The sequence below is a fragment of the Cherax quadricarinatus genome, chromosome 30, assembly GCF_038502225.1.
Source record: "Cherax quadricarinatus isolate ZL_2023a chromosome 30, ASM3850222v1, whole genome shotgun sequence".
NCBI classification, from domain to species: domain Eukaryota; kingdom Metazoa; phylum Arthropoda; class Malacostraca; order Decapoda; family Parastacidae; genus Cherax; species Cherax quadricarinatus.
Genome location: NC_091321.1, coordinates 11964328 through 11979953, shown reverse-complemented (window position 1 = coordinate 11979953; position 15626 = coordinate 11964328). Strand labels below are relative to the sequence as shown.

The following is a 15626-nucleotide window of genomic DNA, read 5'->3' as shown; positions in this document are numbered from 1 at the left end:
CAAATATTTGGTCATCACTCTATGTTGATGACTTCGCTATTGCCTGTGCAGGCGCTGACTGTCACCTCCTTACAGATTCTCTCCAGCATGCAGTCGACCGTGTTTCCAATTGGGCCACCACACATGGGTTTAAATTTTCCAGCACTAAAACCCACCAAATCACTTTCACTAGACGCTCTGTCATCTCTGATCATCCTTTGTACCTCTATGGCTCACGTATCCCTGAACGTGATACAGTCAAGTTTCTGGGCCTCCTCTTTGATCGTAGGTTATCCTGGAAACCTCACATTACCTCTCTGAAGGCAACTTGTCACAGCCGGCTGAACCTTCTTAAAACCCTTGCTCATCTTTCGTGGGGAGCTGATCGTCGAACCCTCCTTCACCTACATTCCACCCTTATTTTATCGAAACTTGATTATGGTGACCAGATCTATTCAGCGGCATCTCCTGCTACTCTCTCTAGCCTTAACCCCATTCATCACCAAGGATTACGTTTATGCCTTGGTGCTTTTCGCTCTTCCCCTGTCGAAAGCCTCTATGCAGAAGCGAACGTTCCATCCTTATCCGATCGCCGTGATGCCCATTGCCTGCGCTACTATGTACGCTCTCATGATCTCCGCAATCCTTCCATTTATAGAATGGTCACTGATATTAGTAGACATTCTTTATTTGTTCGCCGCCCCTGCTTACTCCGTCCCTTCTCTCTTCGCCTTCATTCGCTCTTGTCTTCTCTTCAACTACCACCTTTCTATGTACATGTAGCATCTCACTTTTCCCTACCCCCCTGGGAAGTTCCAGCTGTTCGAGTCTGTTCTTTCTCCCTCCCTTGCTCGAAAGCCCAACTGTCTACGGTCGCTTCCCGCTCTCTTTTTCTTGACCACTTTCACTCTCATTCTCATGCCATTGCTGTGTACACAGATGGCTCTAAGTCTTCTGACGGCGTAGGATTCGCAGCAGTGTTTCCGGACAGCGTCGTACAAGGGCATTTACTATCTTCAGCTAGTATTTTTACTGCTGAATTATATGCCATCCTTACAGCACTTATCCGTATTGCATCTATGCCTGTGTCATCATTTGTGGTTGTCTCAGACTCCCTTAGTGCTTTACAGGCTATACAAAAATTTGATACACCTCACCCCTTAGTCCTCCGTATCCAACTTTGGCTACGCCGCATCTTTACTAAGCATAAAGATATTGTTTTTTGTTGGGTCCCTGGTCATGTTGACGTACAGGGCAATGAACAGGCAGACACTGCTGCGCGGTCAGCAGTACATGACCTACCAGTTTCTTATAGAGGTATTCCATGTACGGACTATTTTGCTGTAATATCTTCCCACCTTCACACCCGTTGGCAACAACGTTGGTCTACTATGCTCGGCAACAAACTTCAGTCTATTAAACCGAGTATAGGTTACTGGCCGTCTTCTTATCACCAGTGTCGAGGTTGGGAGACTACTCTCTCCCGTCTTCGCATTGGCCATACTCGTCTTACTCATGGATATCTCATGGAGAGGCGTCTTGCTCCTCTCTGTGAGAATTGCCAAGCTCCATTATCAGTCAGCCACATTCTGTTGGACTGCCCACTTTATCAACGAGCACGCAGAATTTACCTCTGTCGTCGTCTTCGCCCCGCTGCTCTCTCTTTACCTTCCCTTCTCGCTGATGGACCCACCTTTCATCCGGACTCTCTCATTGACTTTTTGACAACGACTGACTTACTTCACAAATTCTGATACTTTCAGCCCTTTCTACTTGTATCTCTTGCTACCCTCTACCCCCGTACTATCCCCCGCCCCGCTGTTTTCTGTAACCTGCTGATCATCCCCCCTCCCTTCTGCCATCCAATTCCCTTGCTTCCTTCCCTACCCTGCAGCGCTGTATAGCCCTTGTGGCTTAGCGCTTCTTTTTTTATTATAATAATAATAATGCCGGTGTTGATATAGCAAACCCACTAGATGTTGCCAATGAAATTGGCAATCATCTGGTCCGTATTTCTCAGGGACTCCATCTATGCCCCTCATTTCTTTCCTCAAAGTCTGCCAGAGAGTTAGCACCCTTGGACTTTTCTTCTCTCAAAGAAGAACAGTATAATGTGCCTTTTACACTTCAAGAACTGGAGGCAACACTCTCAGCTTGCCGATCATCGGCAGCTGGGCCCGACGACATTCATATTCGTATGCTACAACATTTACATCAGTCAGCCCTTGCAGTCCTATTACGCCTTTACAATCTTATTTGGTTACAAGGAGTTCTTCCACAGCTGTGGAAATCCGCCATTGTTCTCCCTTTCCGCAAACCAGGCACTACGGGACATGAAACCTCCCACTATCGTCCCATTGCTCTTACCAGTGCAGTTTGCAAAGTAATGGAACGCCTAGTAAATAGACGTTTAGTGTGGTATTTAGAGACACACAACAGTCTCTCCACTCGTCAATATGGCTTTCGTAAGGGACGTTCTACCATTGACCCCTTACTACGCTTGGATACGTATGTTCGTAATGCCTTTGCGAATAACCACTCAGTTATTGCCATATTTTTTGACCTTGAGAAGGCATATGACACAACTTGGAGGTATATTATTTTAGCCCAAGCCCACTCCTTAGGCCTTCGAGGCAATCTACCATCCTTCCTTAAGAACTTTTTAACTGACAGGCATTTCCGTGTTCGGGTTAATAATGTGCTCTCCCCGGACTTTATCCAAGCTGAAGGTGTCCCCCAGGGATGTGTTCTGAGCACAACACTTTTTCTCCTTGCTATTAATGATTTGGCCTCTAGTCTTCCATCAAATATTTGGTCATCACTCTATGTTGATGACTTAGCTATTGCCTGCGCAGGCGCTGACTGTCACCTCATTACAGTTTCTCTCCAACATGCAGTCGACCGTGTTTCCAATTGGGCCACCACACGTGGGTTTAAATTTTCTAGCACTAAAACCCACCAAATTACTTTCACTAGACGCTCTGTCATCTCCGATCATCCTTTGTACCTCTATGGCTCCCGTATCCCTGAACGTGATAGTCAAGTTTCTGGGCCTCCTCTTTGATCGTAGGTAATCCTGGAAACCTCACATTACCTCTCTGAAGGCAACTTGTCACAGCCGGCTGAACCTTCTTAAAACCCTTGCTCATCTTTCATGGGGAGCTGATCGTCGAACCCTCCTCCGCCTACATTCCACCCTTATTTTATCGAAACTTGATTATGGTGACCAGATCTATTCAGCGGCATCTCCTGCTACTCTCTCTAGCCTTAACCCCATTCATCACCAAGGATTACGTTTATGCCTTGGTGCTTTTCGCTCTTCCCCTGTCGAGAGCCTCTATACAGAAGCGAACGTTCCATCCTTATCCGATCGCCGTGATGCCCATTGCCTGCGCTACTATGTACGCTCTCGTGATCTCCGCAATCCTTCCATTTATAGAATGGTCACTGATATCAGTAGACATTATTTGTTCGCCGCCCCTGTTTACTCCGTCCCTTCTCTCTTCGCCTTCATTCGCTCTTGTCTTCTCTTCAACTACCACCTTTCTATGTACATGTAGCATCTCACTTTTCCCTACCCCCCTGTGAAGTTCCAGCTGTTAGTGTTCTTTCTCCCTCCCTTGCTCGAAAGCCCAACTGCCTACGGTGGCTTCCCGCTCGCTTTTTCTTGATCACTTCCACTCTCATTCTCATGCCATCTCTGTGTACACAGATGGCTCCAAGTCTTCAGACGGCGTCGGATTCGCAGCAGTGTTTCCGGACAGCGTCGTGCGGGGGCATTTACTATCTTCGGCTAGCATTTTTACTGCTGAATTGTATGCCATTCTTGCAGCACTTATTCGTATCGCATCTATGCCTGTGTCATCCTTTTTGGTAGTCTCAGACTCCCTTAGTGCTCTACAGGCTGTACGAAAATTTGAAACATCTCGCCCCCTAGTTCTCCGTATCCAACTTTGGCTACGCCGTATCTCTACCAAACAAAGATATTGATTTTTGTTGGGTCCCTGGTCATGTCGACGTACAGGGCAATGAACAGGCAGACACTGCTGCGTGGTCAGCAGTGCATGACCTACCAATTTCCTATAGAGGTGTTCCATTTCTGGACTATTTTGCTGCAAGAGCTACTCGCCTTCACACCCGTTGGCAACTTTGGTCAACTCTGCTTGGTAACAAACTTCATTCTATTAAACCGAGCATAGGTTACTGGCCGTCGTCGTCATCTTGTCATCAGTGCCAAGGTTGGGAGACCACTCTCTCCCGCCTTCATATTGGCCACACTCGTCTTACTCATGGGTATCTCATGGAGGCACCCTGTTTCTCTCTGAGCAGTGTCAAGTTCCAGTATCGATTAGCCACATTCTGTTAGACTGCCCTCTCTATCAACGAGCACGCAGAATTTACCTCCGTCGTCTTCGTTCTACTACTCTCTCTTTACCTTCCCTTCTTGCTGATGGACCCTCCTTTAATCCTGACTCTCTCATTGACTTCTTGACAACGACTGATTTACTCCACAAACTCTGATGATGATACCTTTTGCTCTCCCGTCAGCCCTTTCTAGCTCAGCCTCTTGCTGCCTTTTACCTTTTCACCATCCACTGCCCCGCTGTTATCCGTAACCTATTACTCGTCCATCTCCCTTTTGCCACCTGATGCCCTTGCTTCCTTCCTGCCCTGCAGCGCTGTATAGCCCTTGTGGCTTAGTGCTTTTTGATTATAATAATAATAAATAATAAATATAATAAATATACTATAATATATATATAATAAATATATAATAAACCCATAGAAGTCATACATTGCTAAATGACAAAAGACATGTGAAGGGAAGGGAAAAGTGCTAAGGGAATCAAAATTGACAAGGGACCTAAACCTATACTTGCCTGTGTGTAGTTGCTTTGGCAAAGTCTTAGTTTGCCAGATTCATTCCTAGCTTTGTGGGCCCCTGTAAGAGGTATTCTGTGCTAATAAAATGGTGTGGCCTAAGTGTGAAGTTTTGTGCTAACTGTATTTTGTATATAGATAGGGTCCCCCTCTAGTGCAAATTGTGGGGAGGCCCAAAGCCTCAAAACTATGATATTAAAAATAGGTGCCAGAATGATGTGGGTCAGTGTTGTAGTGCGCTAAACCCGGACAGCGCCTATAAGGCATTCAGGCTTAATTCGGGGAACTGGAGCACAGATCCAATTCCCTAAATCAAGAGCCCCTCACCAACATCAAGGAACCTTCCTTGAGGGGAGTGTTGTAGTGCTAGACTATACCGGATAACCCCTCACAAAGGTGCCTTGATGCTGGGAAGGGGCTTCTTGACCCCAGGAACTGGATTTCACCTCCCCTTTGAATCAAGCCTGAATACCTCCCAAGCAGTATTAATACTTCTCTTCTCAAACATTTAATTTTAACTGCAAAGTACATGCCATGAAGTGTTAAATGAACTGGTAGGGTTTAGAGTATCTAGATTTTTTTTAATGCAAAGTCATCTCTGCAGAAAGGAAAAACAAATTACTGTTCCACCAGTTAAGGTGAATAAAGTATGGATCACAATCATGGAAGTCCTTATTTATTCTATAATGCAGAATTACATTATTATTACACTTTCATGGGGATGCACTAAACCTGTAAGGGTCATACACCACCTTGAGTAGTGGGACTTAATCAGGTTCAATTCAAGGAAAAGGCCATTCCAATTCCTTGAATGAAGAGCCCTTTACTGGCATCAAGAAAACTCCCTTGAAAGGTTGAAGAATTAGCTTAAATATCAAATACCTGCACCTGTGTATGGTAGGAAACCACTTGCATCACAGGTAAGCAAGTATAATTGCTTACCAGTAGCATTATGCACATAGCACGTTTTATCCTCCACAACTCCATACATTTCACACATTCTTATGTTTGCTAAAACAAATATATTAAGCAGTTAATTATCACCTTTTTTTAAGATAGACATCAACACACAAGACAAGATATGCTGGTTATACTTCATATTATGCAATGTACTAAACTATTTGCAAGTTTTTAGTTTAGTTCATGAAAATTGCAGTATTCAATGAAACATTCCAAACAATGGGCATTTGGACAAAGGTTATTCTTAACAATTATGCCATTTAACAGATCTTGTGCACTCATGTCCAACCTGTAAGAGTAGCAAGATGGGTTAAAGCTACAGAATATGAAGTAACATTTTACTAGAATGTGGAGATTGTTAAAATATCTAAAATACGTAAAATATGCAAAAGTAGTTTATTTTCAATGTAATTATTTACAAGTACTGTGCATAAGTATTACTGTACTACTCATTGAGTGTTGCATGTCTAATTCCCAACATTGACTAGTTACTACAATATTTTAATATGAATCACATTTATTAAATTCAACATGACATCATCTCAATTATAAGAAAATAGGTTCTAATACAAGTAAGTTTCAACTTGTTGCTACAAGTTTTACTACCACTATAGTTTAAAACCCCAGCAAGAAAATATGGGCTTACTTAGGCCATTAACAGAATTCCTTGGGACCGAGGTGACTTATGCAATGTCTCATACATTAAAAAAATTTAAACAGGACATGCCAAGGTTTGAACTTCATTATCTAGCACAAGACACAGTAATCACAGTACTGCCAACTTCTGTGTTGAGGCAAAACAAACCCTATCATTAGTCTGAATTCCATGAAATATTTACAATAATAAATACCTCAAATTCAAGCACGAATTTGAAGCAACTGTGAATAGTGGCTGGAAATATACACACGATCAAAGCAGGTAGTCAGGACATCGGGTTGGCAATGACTAGTTATCAGCAGCTGGTCACACTATAGCATAACCAATTGTCCAACAGAAACATAACCTGTGAAAAACTGCTTGGATCATGAGACTCTTACTAGCAGCCATGTAACTACTTACCCATTCATTATTAGTGCACACTGTTCAAACACTTCCGAAACTATGAATACAAAGTCTAAAGTATATACAACTGTCTGGTACAATAAATGTAAAGCAACAAATATTTCCAAACTGAAATTCTTGTACAAGTTTAGAGGGCTGGTCACCTTATGTAGGTGTAACATAATGAGGTCCTGACTCTCTGCAGTTGCTAAGCTATCAGTGTCAACTCAATGTACATGATAATCAACAAAAATATTGACATTTAATATTAAATACTGCTTAACATTTACATATATTGGCCCCCAAGCACACATTTAAACACAAATTCACTTGCCCCTTACAAAATAATAAATCAGTTCCATTTTATAACTACTGTACCAGTATTTTGTATGTACACAAGAATGCATGTACATTGTATTGGTCAGTTAAATATGTATTTTGAGCTAATGACCATTCAGATGATAAAGGTTATTTTTGCATTCAGTGAAATTTACCTTAAAAAAAATGAATATACACTTTGATTTTACTTAAAAGCATGTACATATTTATCAGCAAAAACTATAAAATTGAATAATTGGATCTGTGCTCCAGTTCCCCGAATTAAGCCTGAATGCCTTCCACATCCCCCCCAGGCGCTGTATAATCCTCCGGGTTTAGCGCTTCCCCTTGATTATAATGTTAAATGTGCACTTTATAACTTCCTAAGCTTGTATTATATTACAATACATTCACACTAATTCACTTATAAATCAATAATTAAAGCAGATACACATTAATAACTAGAAAAAAAATGTATAAAGCTGCAGCATTCCTTCAGAGTAGAGGCCTCTAAAATTTCACTGCTTAGTTTCTTGCAAGACATCAAAACACATGAGCTTTCACTTTTGTTGTTCAGCACTGATCTTTAAAATGTAGGTACACAAAATTCAACACACTGCTAACTTTATACCCACTTTCAAACACCACTGGCACAATGTTAATCAAACAAGTGGTAAATTAAATAATGTACATATTCCTGACTAGTTATGCAGGAACACAGGAAACTGTCACTTCACTAAGTGTACCAAACCTTAACAAATAAACTAGCTTTAAATTTAAGAAAAATGAACAAGAAAAACATACACTGATCCTTCATATTTTTATCTCTGACCATAATAATTTCCATATGTTCCCCAGCCTTGCTGACCATATCCATATCCTCCTTGCTGTGTAGGGTATCCCCATCCTTGATAATGTGATGCACCATAGCCATGTGTATATCCCTGGTTGTAACCTCCATATCCTGACTGCTGGTACCCTTGATAATTAGCAACCATGGATTGATTGGTGCTATTTGTAGTTCCATTCATAGGTGGGCTAGACTTTTCTTGGTTACTTCGCTTTTCTCGTCGTGATTCAACCCTGCATAAAAAAATACAAATTCATTTTTTTTAATGTTAAACTGGGTATCTGCCATAAGACTATTATTAGACATACTTTTGTATACCCTTACTCCAAAATTTAGTACAGGCTTAGCCTGTGACTTGTCAACCAGGCTGTTTGTCACTGCAACCTTTAAGTTCACATAGCCAGCACAAACTGGCTGATCCAATTATTATTATTATTATAATCAAAAAAGCGCTAAGCCACAAGGGCTATACAGCACTGCAGGGTAGGGAAGGAAGCGAGGGTATTGGGTGGCAGAAGGGAGGAGGGATGATCAGTAGGTTATAGAAAACAGCGGGGCAGGGGATAGTACGGGGGTAGAGGGTAGCAAGAGATTGAAGTAGAAAGGGCTGAAGGTATCAGAATTTGTGAAGTAAGTCAGTTGTTGTCAAAAAGTCAATGAGAGAGTCTGGATGAAAGGTGGGTCCATCAGCGAGAAGGGAAGGTAAAGAGAGAGCAGCGGAGCGAAGACGACGACGGAGGTAAATTCTGCGTGCTCGTTGATAAAGTGGGCAGTCCAACAGAATGTGGCTGACTGATAATGGAGCTTGGCAATTCTCAGAGAGAGGATGGCCAATGCAAAGACGGGAGAGAGTAGTCTCCCAACCTCGACACTGGTGATAAGAAGACGGCCAGTAACCTATACTCGGTTTAATGAAGTTTGTTGCCGAGCATAGTAGACCAACGTTGTTGCCAACGGGTGTGAAGGTGGGAAGACATTGCAGCAAAATAGTCCGTAAATGGAATACCTCTATATGAAACTGGTAGTCATGTACTGCTGACCGCACAGCAGTGTCTGCCTGTTCATTGCCCTGTACGTCAACATGACCAGGGACCCAACAAAAAAAATATCTTTATGCTTGGTAAGATGCGGCGTAGCCAAAGTTGGATACGGAGCACTAAGGGGTGAGGCGTATCAAATTTCTGTATAGCCTGTAAAGCACTAAGGGAGTCTGAGACAACCACAAATGATGACACAGGCATAGATGCAATACGGATAAGTGCTGCAAGGATGGCATACAATTCAGCAGTAAAAATACTAACCGAAGATAGTAAATGCCCTCGTACGACGCTGTCCGGAAACACTGCTGCGAATCCTACACCGTCAGAACACTTAGAGTCATCTGTGTACACAGCAATGGCATGAGAATGAGAGTGGAAGTGGTCAAGAAAGAGAGAGCGGGAAGCGACCGTAGACAGTTGGGCTTTCGAGCAAGAGAGAGAGAAAGAACAGACTCGAACAGCTGGAACTTCCCAAGGGGGTAGGGAAAAGTGAGATGCTACATGAACATAGAAAGGTGGCAATTAAAGAGAAGACAAGAGCGAATGAAGGCGAAGAGAGAAGGGACGGAGTAAACGGGCGGCGAACAAATAAAGAATGTCTACTATCAGTGACCATTCTATAAATGGAAGGATTGCAGAGATCATGAGAGCGTACATAGTAGCGAAGGCAATGGGCATCACGGCGATCGGATTAGGATGGAACGTTCGCTTCTGCATAGAGGCTCTCGACAGGGGAAGAGCAAAAAGCACCAAGGCATAAATGTAATCCTTGGTGATGAATGGGGTTAAGGCTAGAGAGAGTAGCAGGAGATGCCGCTGAATAGATCTGGTCACCATAATCAAGTTTCGATAAAATGAGGGTGAAATGTAGGCGAAGGAGGGTTCGACGATCAGCTCCCCATGAAAGATGAGCAAGGGTTTTAAGAAGGTTCAGCCGGCTGTGACAAGTTGCCTTCAGAGAGGTAATGTGAGGTTTCCAGGATAACCTACGGTCAAAGAGGAGGCCCAGAAACTTGACTATCACGTTCAGGGATACGGGAGCCATAGAGGTACAAAGGATGATCGGAGATGACAGAGCGTCTAGTGAAAGTAATTTGGTGGGTATTAGTGCTGGAAAATTTAAACCCATGTGTGGTGGCCCAATTGGAAACACAGTCGACCACATGCTGGAGAGAAACTGTAGTGAGGTGACAGTCAGCGCCTGCACAGGCAATAGCGAAGTCATCAACATAGAGTGATGACCAAATATTAGATGGAAGACTAGAGGCCAAATCATTAATAGCAAGGAGAAAAAGTGTTGTGCTCAGAACACATCCCTGGGGGACACCTTCAGCTTGGATAAAGTCCGGGGAGAGCACATTATTAACCTGAACACGGAAATGCCTGTCAGTTAAAAAGTTCTTAAGGAAGGATGGTAGATTGCCTTGAAGGCCTAAGGAGTGGGCTTGAACTAAAATATTATACCTACAAGTTGTGTCATATACCTTCTCAAGGTCAAAAAATATGGCAATAACTGAGTGGTTATTCGCAAAGGCATTACGAACATACGTATCCAAGCGTAGTAAGGGGTCTATGGTAGAACGTCCCTTACGAAAGCCATATTGACGAGTGGAGAGACTGTTGTGTGTCTCTAAATACCACACTAAACGTCTATTTACCAGGCATTCCATCACTTTGCAAACTGCACTGGTAAGAGCAATGGGACAATAGTGGGAGGATTCATGTCCCGTAGTGCCTGGTTTGCGGAAAGGGAGAACAATGGCAGATTTCCACAGCTGTGGAAGAACTCCTTGTGACCAAATAAGATTGTAAAGGCGTAATAGGACTGCAAGGGCTGACTGATGTAAATGTTGTAGCATACGAATATGAATGTCGTTGGGTCCAGCTGCTGATGATCGGCAAGCTGAGAGTGTTGCCTCCAGTTCTTGAAGTGTAAAAGGCACATTATACTGTTCTTCTCTGAGAGAAGAAAAGTCCAAGGGTGCTAACTCAATGGCAGACTCTGAGGAAAGAAACGAGGGGCATAGATGGAGTCCCTGAGAAATACGCACCAGATGATTGCCAATTTCATTGGCAACATCTAGTGGGTTTGCTATATCAACACCGGCAACCCGCAAAACAGGAGCCGGGTCAGGAGAATATTTACCACTCAGTTTTCGTACTTTTTTCCAGACTGCACTCATAGAGGAAGCAGAGGTGATGGTGGAGACAATCTCGCCAGCAAGTGCATTTAGTGTCACGGATGACACGGCGAGCGATCGCACGCTTCTGCTCAAAATCAAGAAGTCTCTCTGTGGTTCTATTGTACCAGTACCTGCCCCATGCAGCGCGTTTCAAACATACTGCACGAGCACAAGCAGACCACCAAGGCACGCATTTTTGAGAATGCCTGCCCGAAGTTTGGGGTATACAATTAGAAGCTGCGGTTAAAACGGAGGACGAGAAGAGATGTAAAAGCTCATCAATGGAGGACGAAGAAGGAACCTCTCTAAAAACAGTTAAGTGTAAGTAAAGGTTCCAATTTGCCTGATCAAATTGCCAGCGTGGGATGCGAAGAGGTGGTGAATATGAAGGGGAAGTAAGAATGATTGGGAAATGATAGCGGTCATGTAAGTCCGGGAGAACAGACCAAGTGAAGTCTAAAGTGGCGGAGGAAGAGCAGACTGAGAGATCGATGCAAGAGAGTGAGAGTCCGAGGATCAAAATGGGTGTGAGTACCTGTATTTAAAACATGGAGGGGGCGGGTGGCAAGAAAAGCCTCTAACTGAATGCCACGGGAATCACAGTGAGATCCCCCCCCCCAGAGGAAATGATGGGCATTAAAATCACCAAGTAGCAGAATCGGTGGCGGTAATGACGAAACAAGAAAGGCAATATCCGGAATAGATAATGCCCAAGAAGGAGAGAGATATAAAGAACACAGCGTATACCACCTATGCAAGTGGATACGGGCTGCTGTGTAATGCAGCGAAGTACGAACAAATAGCTGATGGTACGGAATATCAGTGCGTAGAAGAAGGGCACTTTCATTAAAGGTCCCATCAGGAAAAGGATCTGAAGAATACAATAAATTATTGCCTGAGATGGGAGAGACAACAGCAGTATGTAATTTTGGTTCCTGTAAGCAAACACCAACAGGGGAAAACTGGGAGAGTAACATCTGAAGCTCACCCCGATTACCCGAGGCCGCGTATATTCCACTGTAAATAAGCCATGATTGGCAATGATAAAGATACTTGAAATCCACAGGTAAGGGTTCCTACGGACTAGAGGAGTTAGAAAAGTCCACATGCGGAGGCAGCGGAAAACGTTCAAGCAGCGAAGGAACAGTGCGCTGTGAAGAAAGGAGTTGCGCAGATGGAGGAGAGGAGAGAGAAGGAACAAAGGGTGGATCAGTGTCCATTGATGGTTTGGTCTCTGTAATATATTCAGAGATTGCTTCAAATGTTTCGGAATTCAGAGACATCGTATGGGAGACAATATTGGAGATGGTAGGGGGAGAATGAGTAAAGATTGGAACGGTAATGGACTGTACCAAGGTAGGGGGGGGGGGGCAAAAGGGTGGAGGGAACTGGAGAAGAAGCATGGAAGGGGGTAGAAGAGGCAGAAACCTGGGAGGTAGCAGAAGAGGAAGAAACCTGGGAGGGAACGGGAGGCAGGTATAGCACGAGGAGGAGGGTGAACCTCTACACTTGTAACAGAGCCAGTGAGAGGGGAAGAACCCGGTACAGAGACAGGGAAGGTAAAATGAGGAGGTGGAAGTAGGGAAGGAGGGGTTAAAGGACCTTTTTTTGACTTCTGAGAAGTAGAGGGACAACTGGGAGGTGGTGTCATACTAGGTCTCGTCGATACTGAGGCTTGTGAAGGAGAACACGAAGAAGCGTGAACAGACTGAGGCGTTGAAGTAGGGACGTCTGAGCCTAGGACAGCAAAAGAATTAGCTACAGGAGTGACTATGGGAGAGGTAACCACAGAGGAGGCTGCAGAAGATGGGACCCCAGAAGTGGGGGGACTTTTTGAAACACGGGAATAAGAAACACGAGGTAGTCTCCCTCGGAGGCGGAGATGAGAAACGGCCATGGCATAAGGGAGACCTTCTGCCTCTTTGAGGTAACGCATTTCCCGCTCATTTAAGTAGACTTGACAACGGCGAGAGTACGAAGGGTGAACCTCATGACAATTAAGGCAAGAGGGATGATTTTTTTTTTGTTTTGTTTACTTCCTCCCCTTTGTGATGTTAGAAATTTTTAATATCCATTTCCTGTTATACCCTCTGAACTCATTTTATGAACAATTACATCATGGTCACATTTGTCAAATGCTTTAGTAAAATCTGTATGCATTACATCAGCATTCTGTTTTTCTTTAAAGGTCTCTGTAACTGTCATACTGATCTAAAAGTTGTGATAAGCAAGATCTTCCTGTGCAGCTCAACTTTCCCATGAAGTCAGCAATTTGACATCTCACAATCCTTTCAAATACTTTTATATGTCATGTTATTGCTACTTGCATGTGATTTTGAGAAGAGGCTACATCTCCGCTTTTTTTTTTTTTTCTTTCTTTCTTTCTTTTAAGGCCTCTGATTTCACCTGAATCTACATTTTTTAACACTTAAGAATTCTTGGTAATGGTACTTTGCATTTCTTTAGAAACAACGCATCCCAGGAAGCAGATGCTAAGGACAGTTCCCTATTTATGCTGTCCCAGTCAATTCTCTGACTGCTTAAGTTAAATTTACTAAACATACCCTGATGATGACACTTGGGTTCTCCACACCTGTATTTATGCTTAATTGCACTTAATGGTTATTATCTCAGTGTTGCATTGAAGCTTAAATCCCTGAAATGTTCATTATATTCAAAGATTAAATCTAGCAAATATTTATTTCTAGTACATTCTATTATCTATTGGTTCAGTGGAAACTTTTCACTGTCCTAGTTCTCTGGTATTAGCCTGGTGAGTGAGAGCACTTCCCAGTATAATTTCTGGCATAATGCTGTAGTCTATCCTCTTCAATTTTACATGGTGAGGGTTAAAATCTTCTAGATAATATTTGGAGTAGGATTTTCAAGATTTTCTTGGTATCTGTCTCTGACTTTCTCTGCTCTTGGCTGCCGATAGTGGTTTGTTTATTATGATAATTACCAGGATTTTATTCTAAGATTTTAACAGTTCAATACAAATACATGAATCTTTCACATACAAACCTACTTGTCCTTGTAATTATTTACTTATTTTTTTTAACACATCGGCTGTCTCCTACCAGGGTAAGATGACCCAAAAAATAAAAACACTTTTGCAATCATTCACAAAATCACTGTGTCTGCAGAGGCACCCAGATATGACAGTTTAGATGTCACTCCAAACAGCCAATATGCCAAGCTCCTCCTTTAAAGTGCAGGCACTGTATTTCCCACCTCCAGGACTCGAGTCCAGCTAACCAGTTTTCCGGTATACCTTCACAAAATATTACCCTGTTCACATTCTAATAGCTCATCAGGTCCCAAAAACCATTCATCTCCATTCACTCCTATCTAACATGCTCACACATGCCTGCTGCATGTCCATGCCCCTTGCACACAAAATCTCTTTTAGCCTCTCCCTCCATCCTTTCCTAGGATGACCCCTACCCCTCCTCCCTTCCACTACAGATTTATACACCCTCGAAGTCATCTTATTTTGTTCCATCCTCTCTAAATGACCAAACTACCTTAATAACCTCTTTTCAGTCCTGTGAAAAATACTTTTAGTAACTCCACATCTCTTAATTTCCACACTATGAATTCTCTGCATATTTACACTACACATTACCCTTAGACACGATATCTCTACTGCCTCCTGCCTCCTCGCTGCAGCATTAACAACCCATGTTTCACACCCATATAAGAGTGTTGGTACCACTATACTCTAGTACATTCCCTTCTTTGCCTCCATGGATGACATTTTTTGTCTACAGATACCTCGATGCACCACTCACCTTTTTTCCTTCATCAATTTTATGGTTAACCTCGTCCTTCATAAACCCATCTGCTGACAAATCAACTCCCAAATATCTGAACACATTCACTTCCAATACTCTCCCCCTCCAATGTGATATCCAATTTTTCTTTACCTAACTCGTCTGATACCCTCATCACATTATCATATGAATGCAAATTATAATCTGAGATCCACTTTTTGCTAGTTTACCAAACTGAGAGCTTTGTTCTAACAATATCTAGTGAAAATTACTTAGATAAAATGTTTAGGCAGGTCTGTAAACTTTTTGATGAGGGGGTCATACAGCACCTAGGGAATGGTAGGAATTTTGGGTTGATCCAAAGAAAAGGAAGGATAAGTACAATTTTCTAGATAGACAGCCCTTCAAGGAAGGTGCCTTGATACTAATGGCTCTTGATCTGAGAAACTGGAGCTGCTCTCATCTACCATGGACCAAACCTGATTTTCTACTTGCTCCAGGTGCTGAGAGCCCCCATAGGTTTCTCACTTCCTTCTGAATATAGTAAAAGTTACTTATTTTTATCTTAAACTCATCTTCCACTCAATTATTTTCTTC

The 15626-nt window shown here is 42.8% G+C and overlaps 1 protein-coding gene across 4 annotated transcripts in view; it reads right to left on the bottom strand.

Annotated features, from left to right (window-relative positions):
* Window positions 1–7540: 7540 nt before the first annotated feature.
* Window positions 7541–15626, bottom strand: part of Prp39 (pre-mRNA processing factor 39) — an 85070-nt gene continuing 76984 nt past the window's right edge. For all 4 annotated transcript variants that reach the window (XM_053781851.2, XM_053781852.2, XM_070089898.1 and 1 more), the window contains one exon: window positions 7541–8263. In XM_053781851.2, coding sequence (XP_053637826.1) covers window positions 8002–8263 — 262 coding nt within the window. In that variant the 3' untranslated portion in view covers window positions 7541–8001. The remainder of the gene's footprint in view (window positions 8264–15626) is intronic.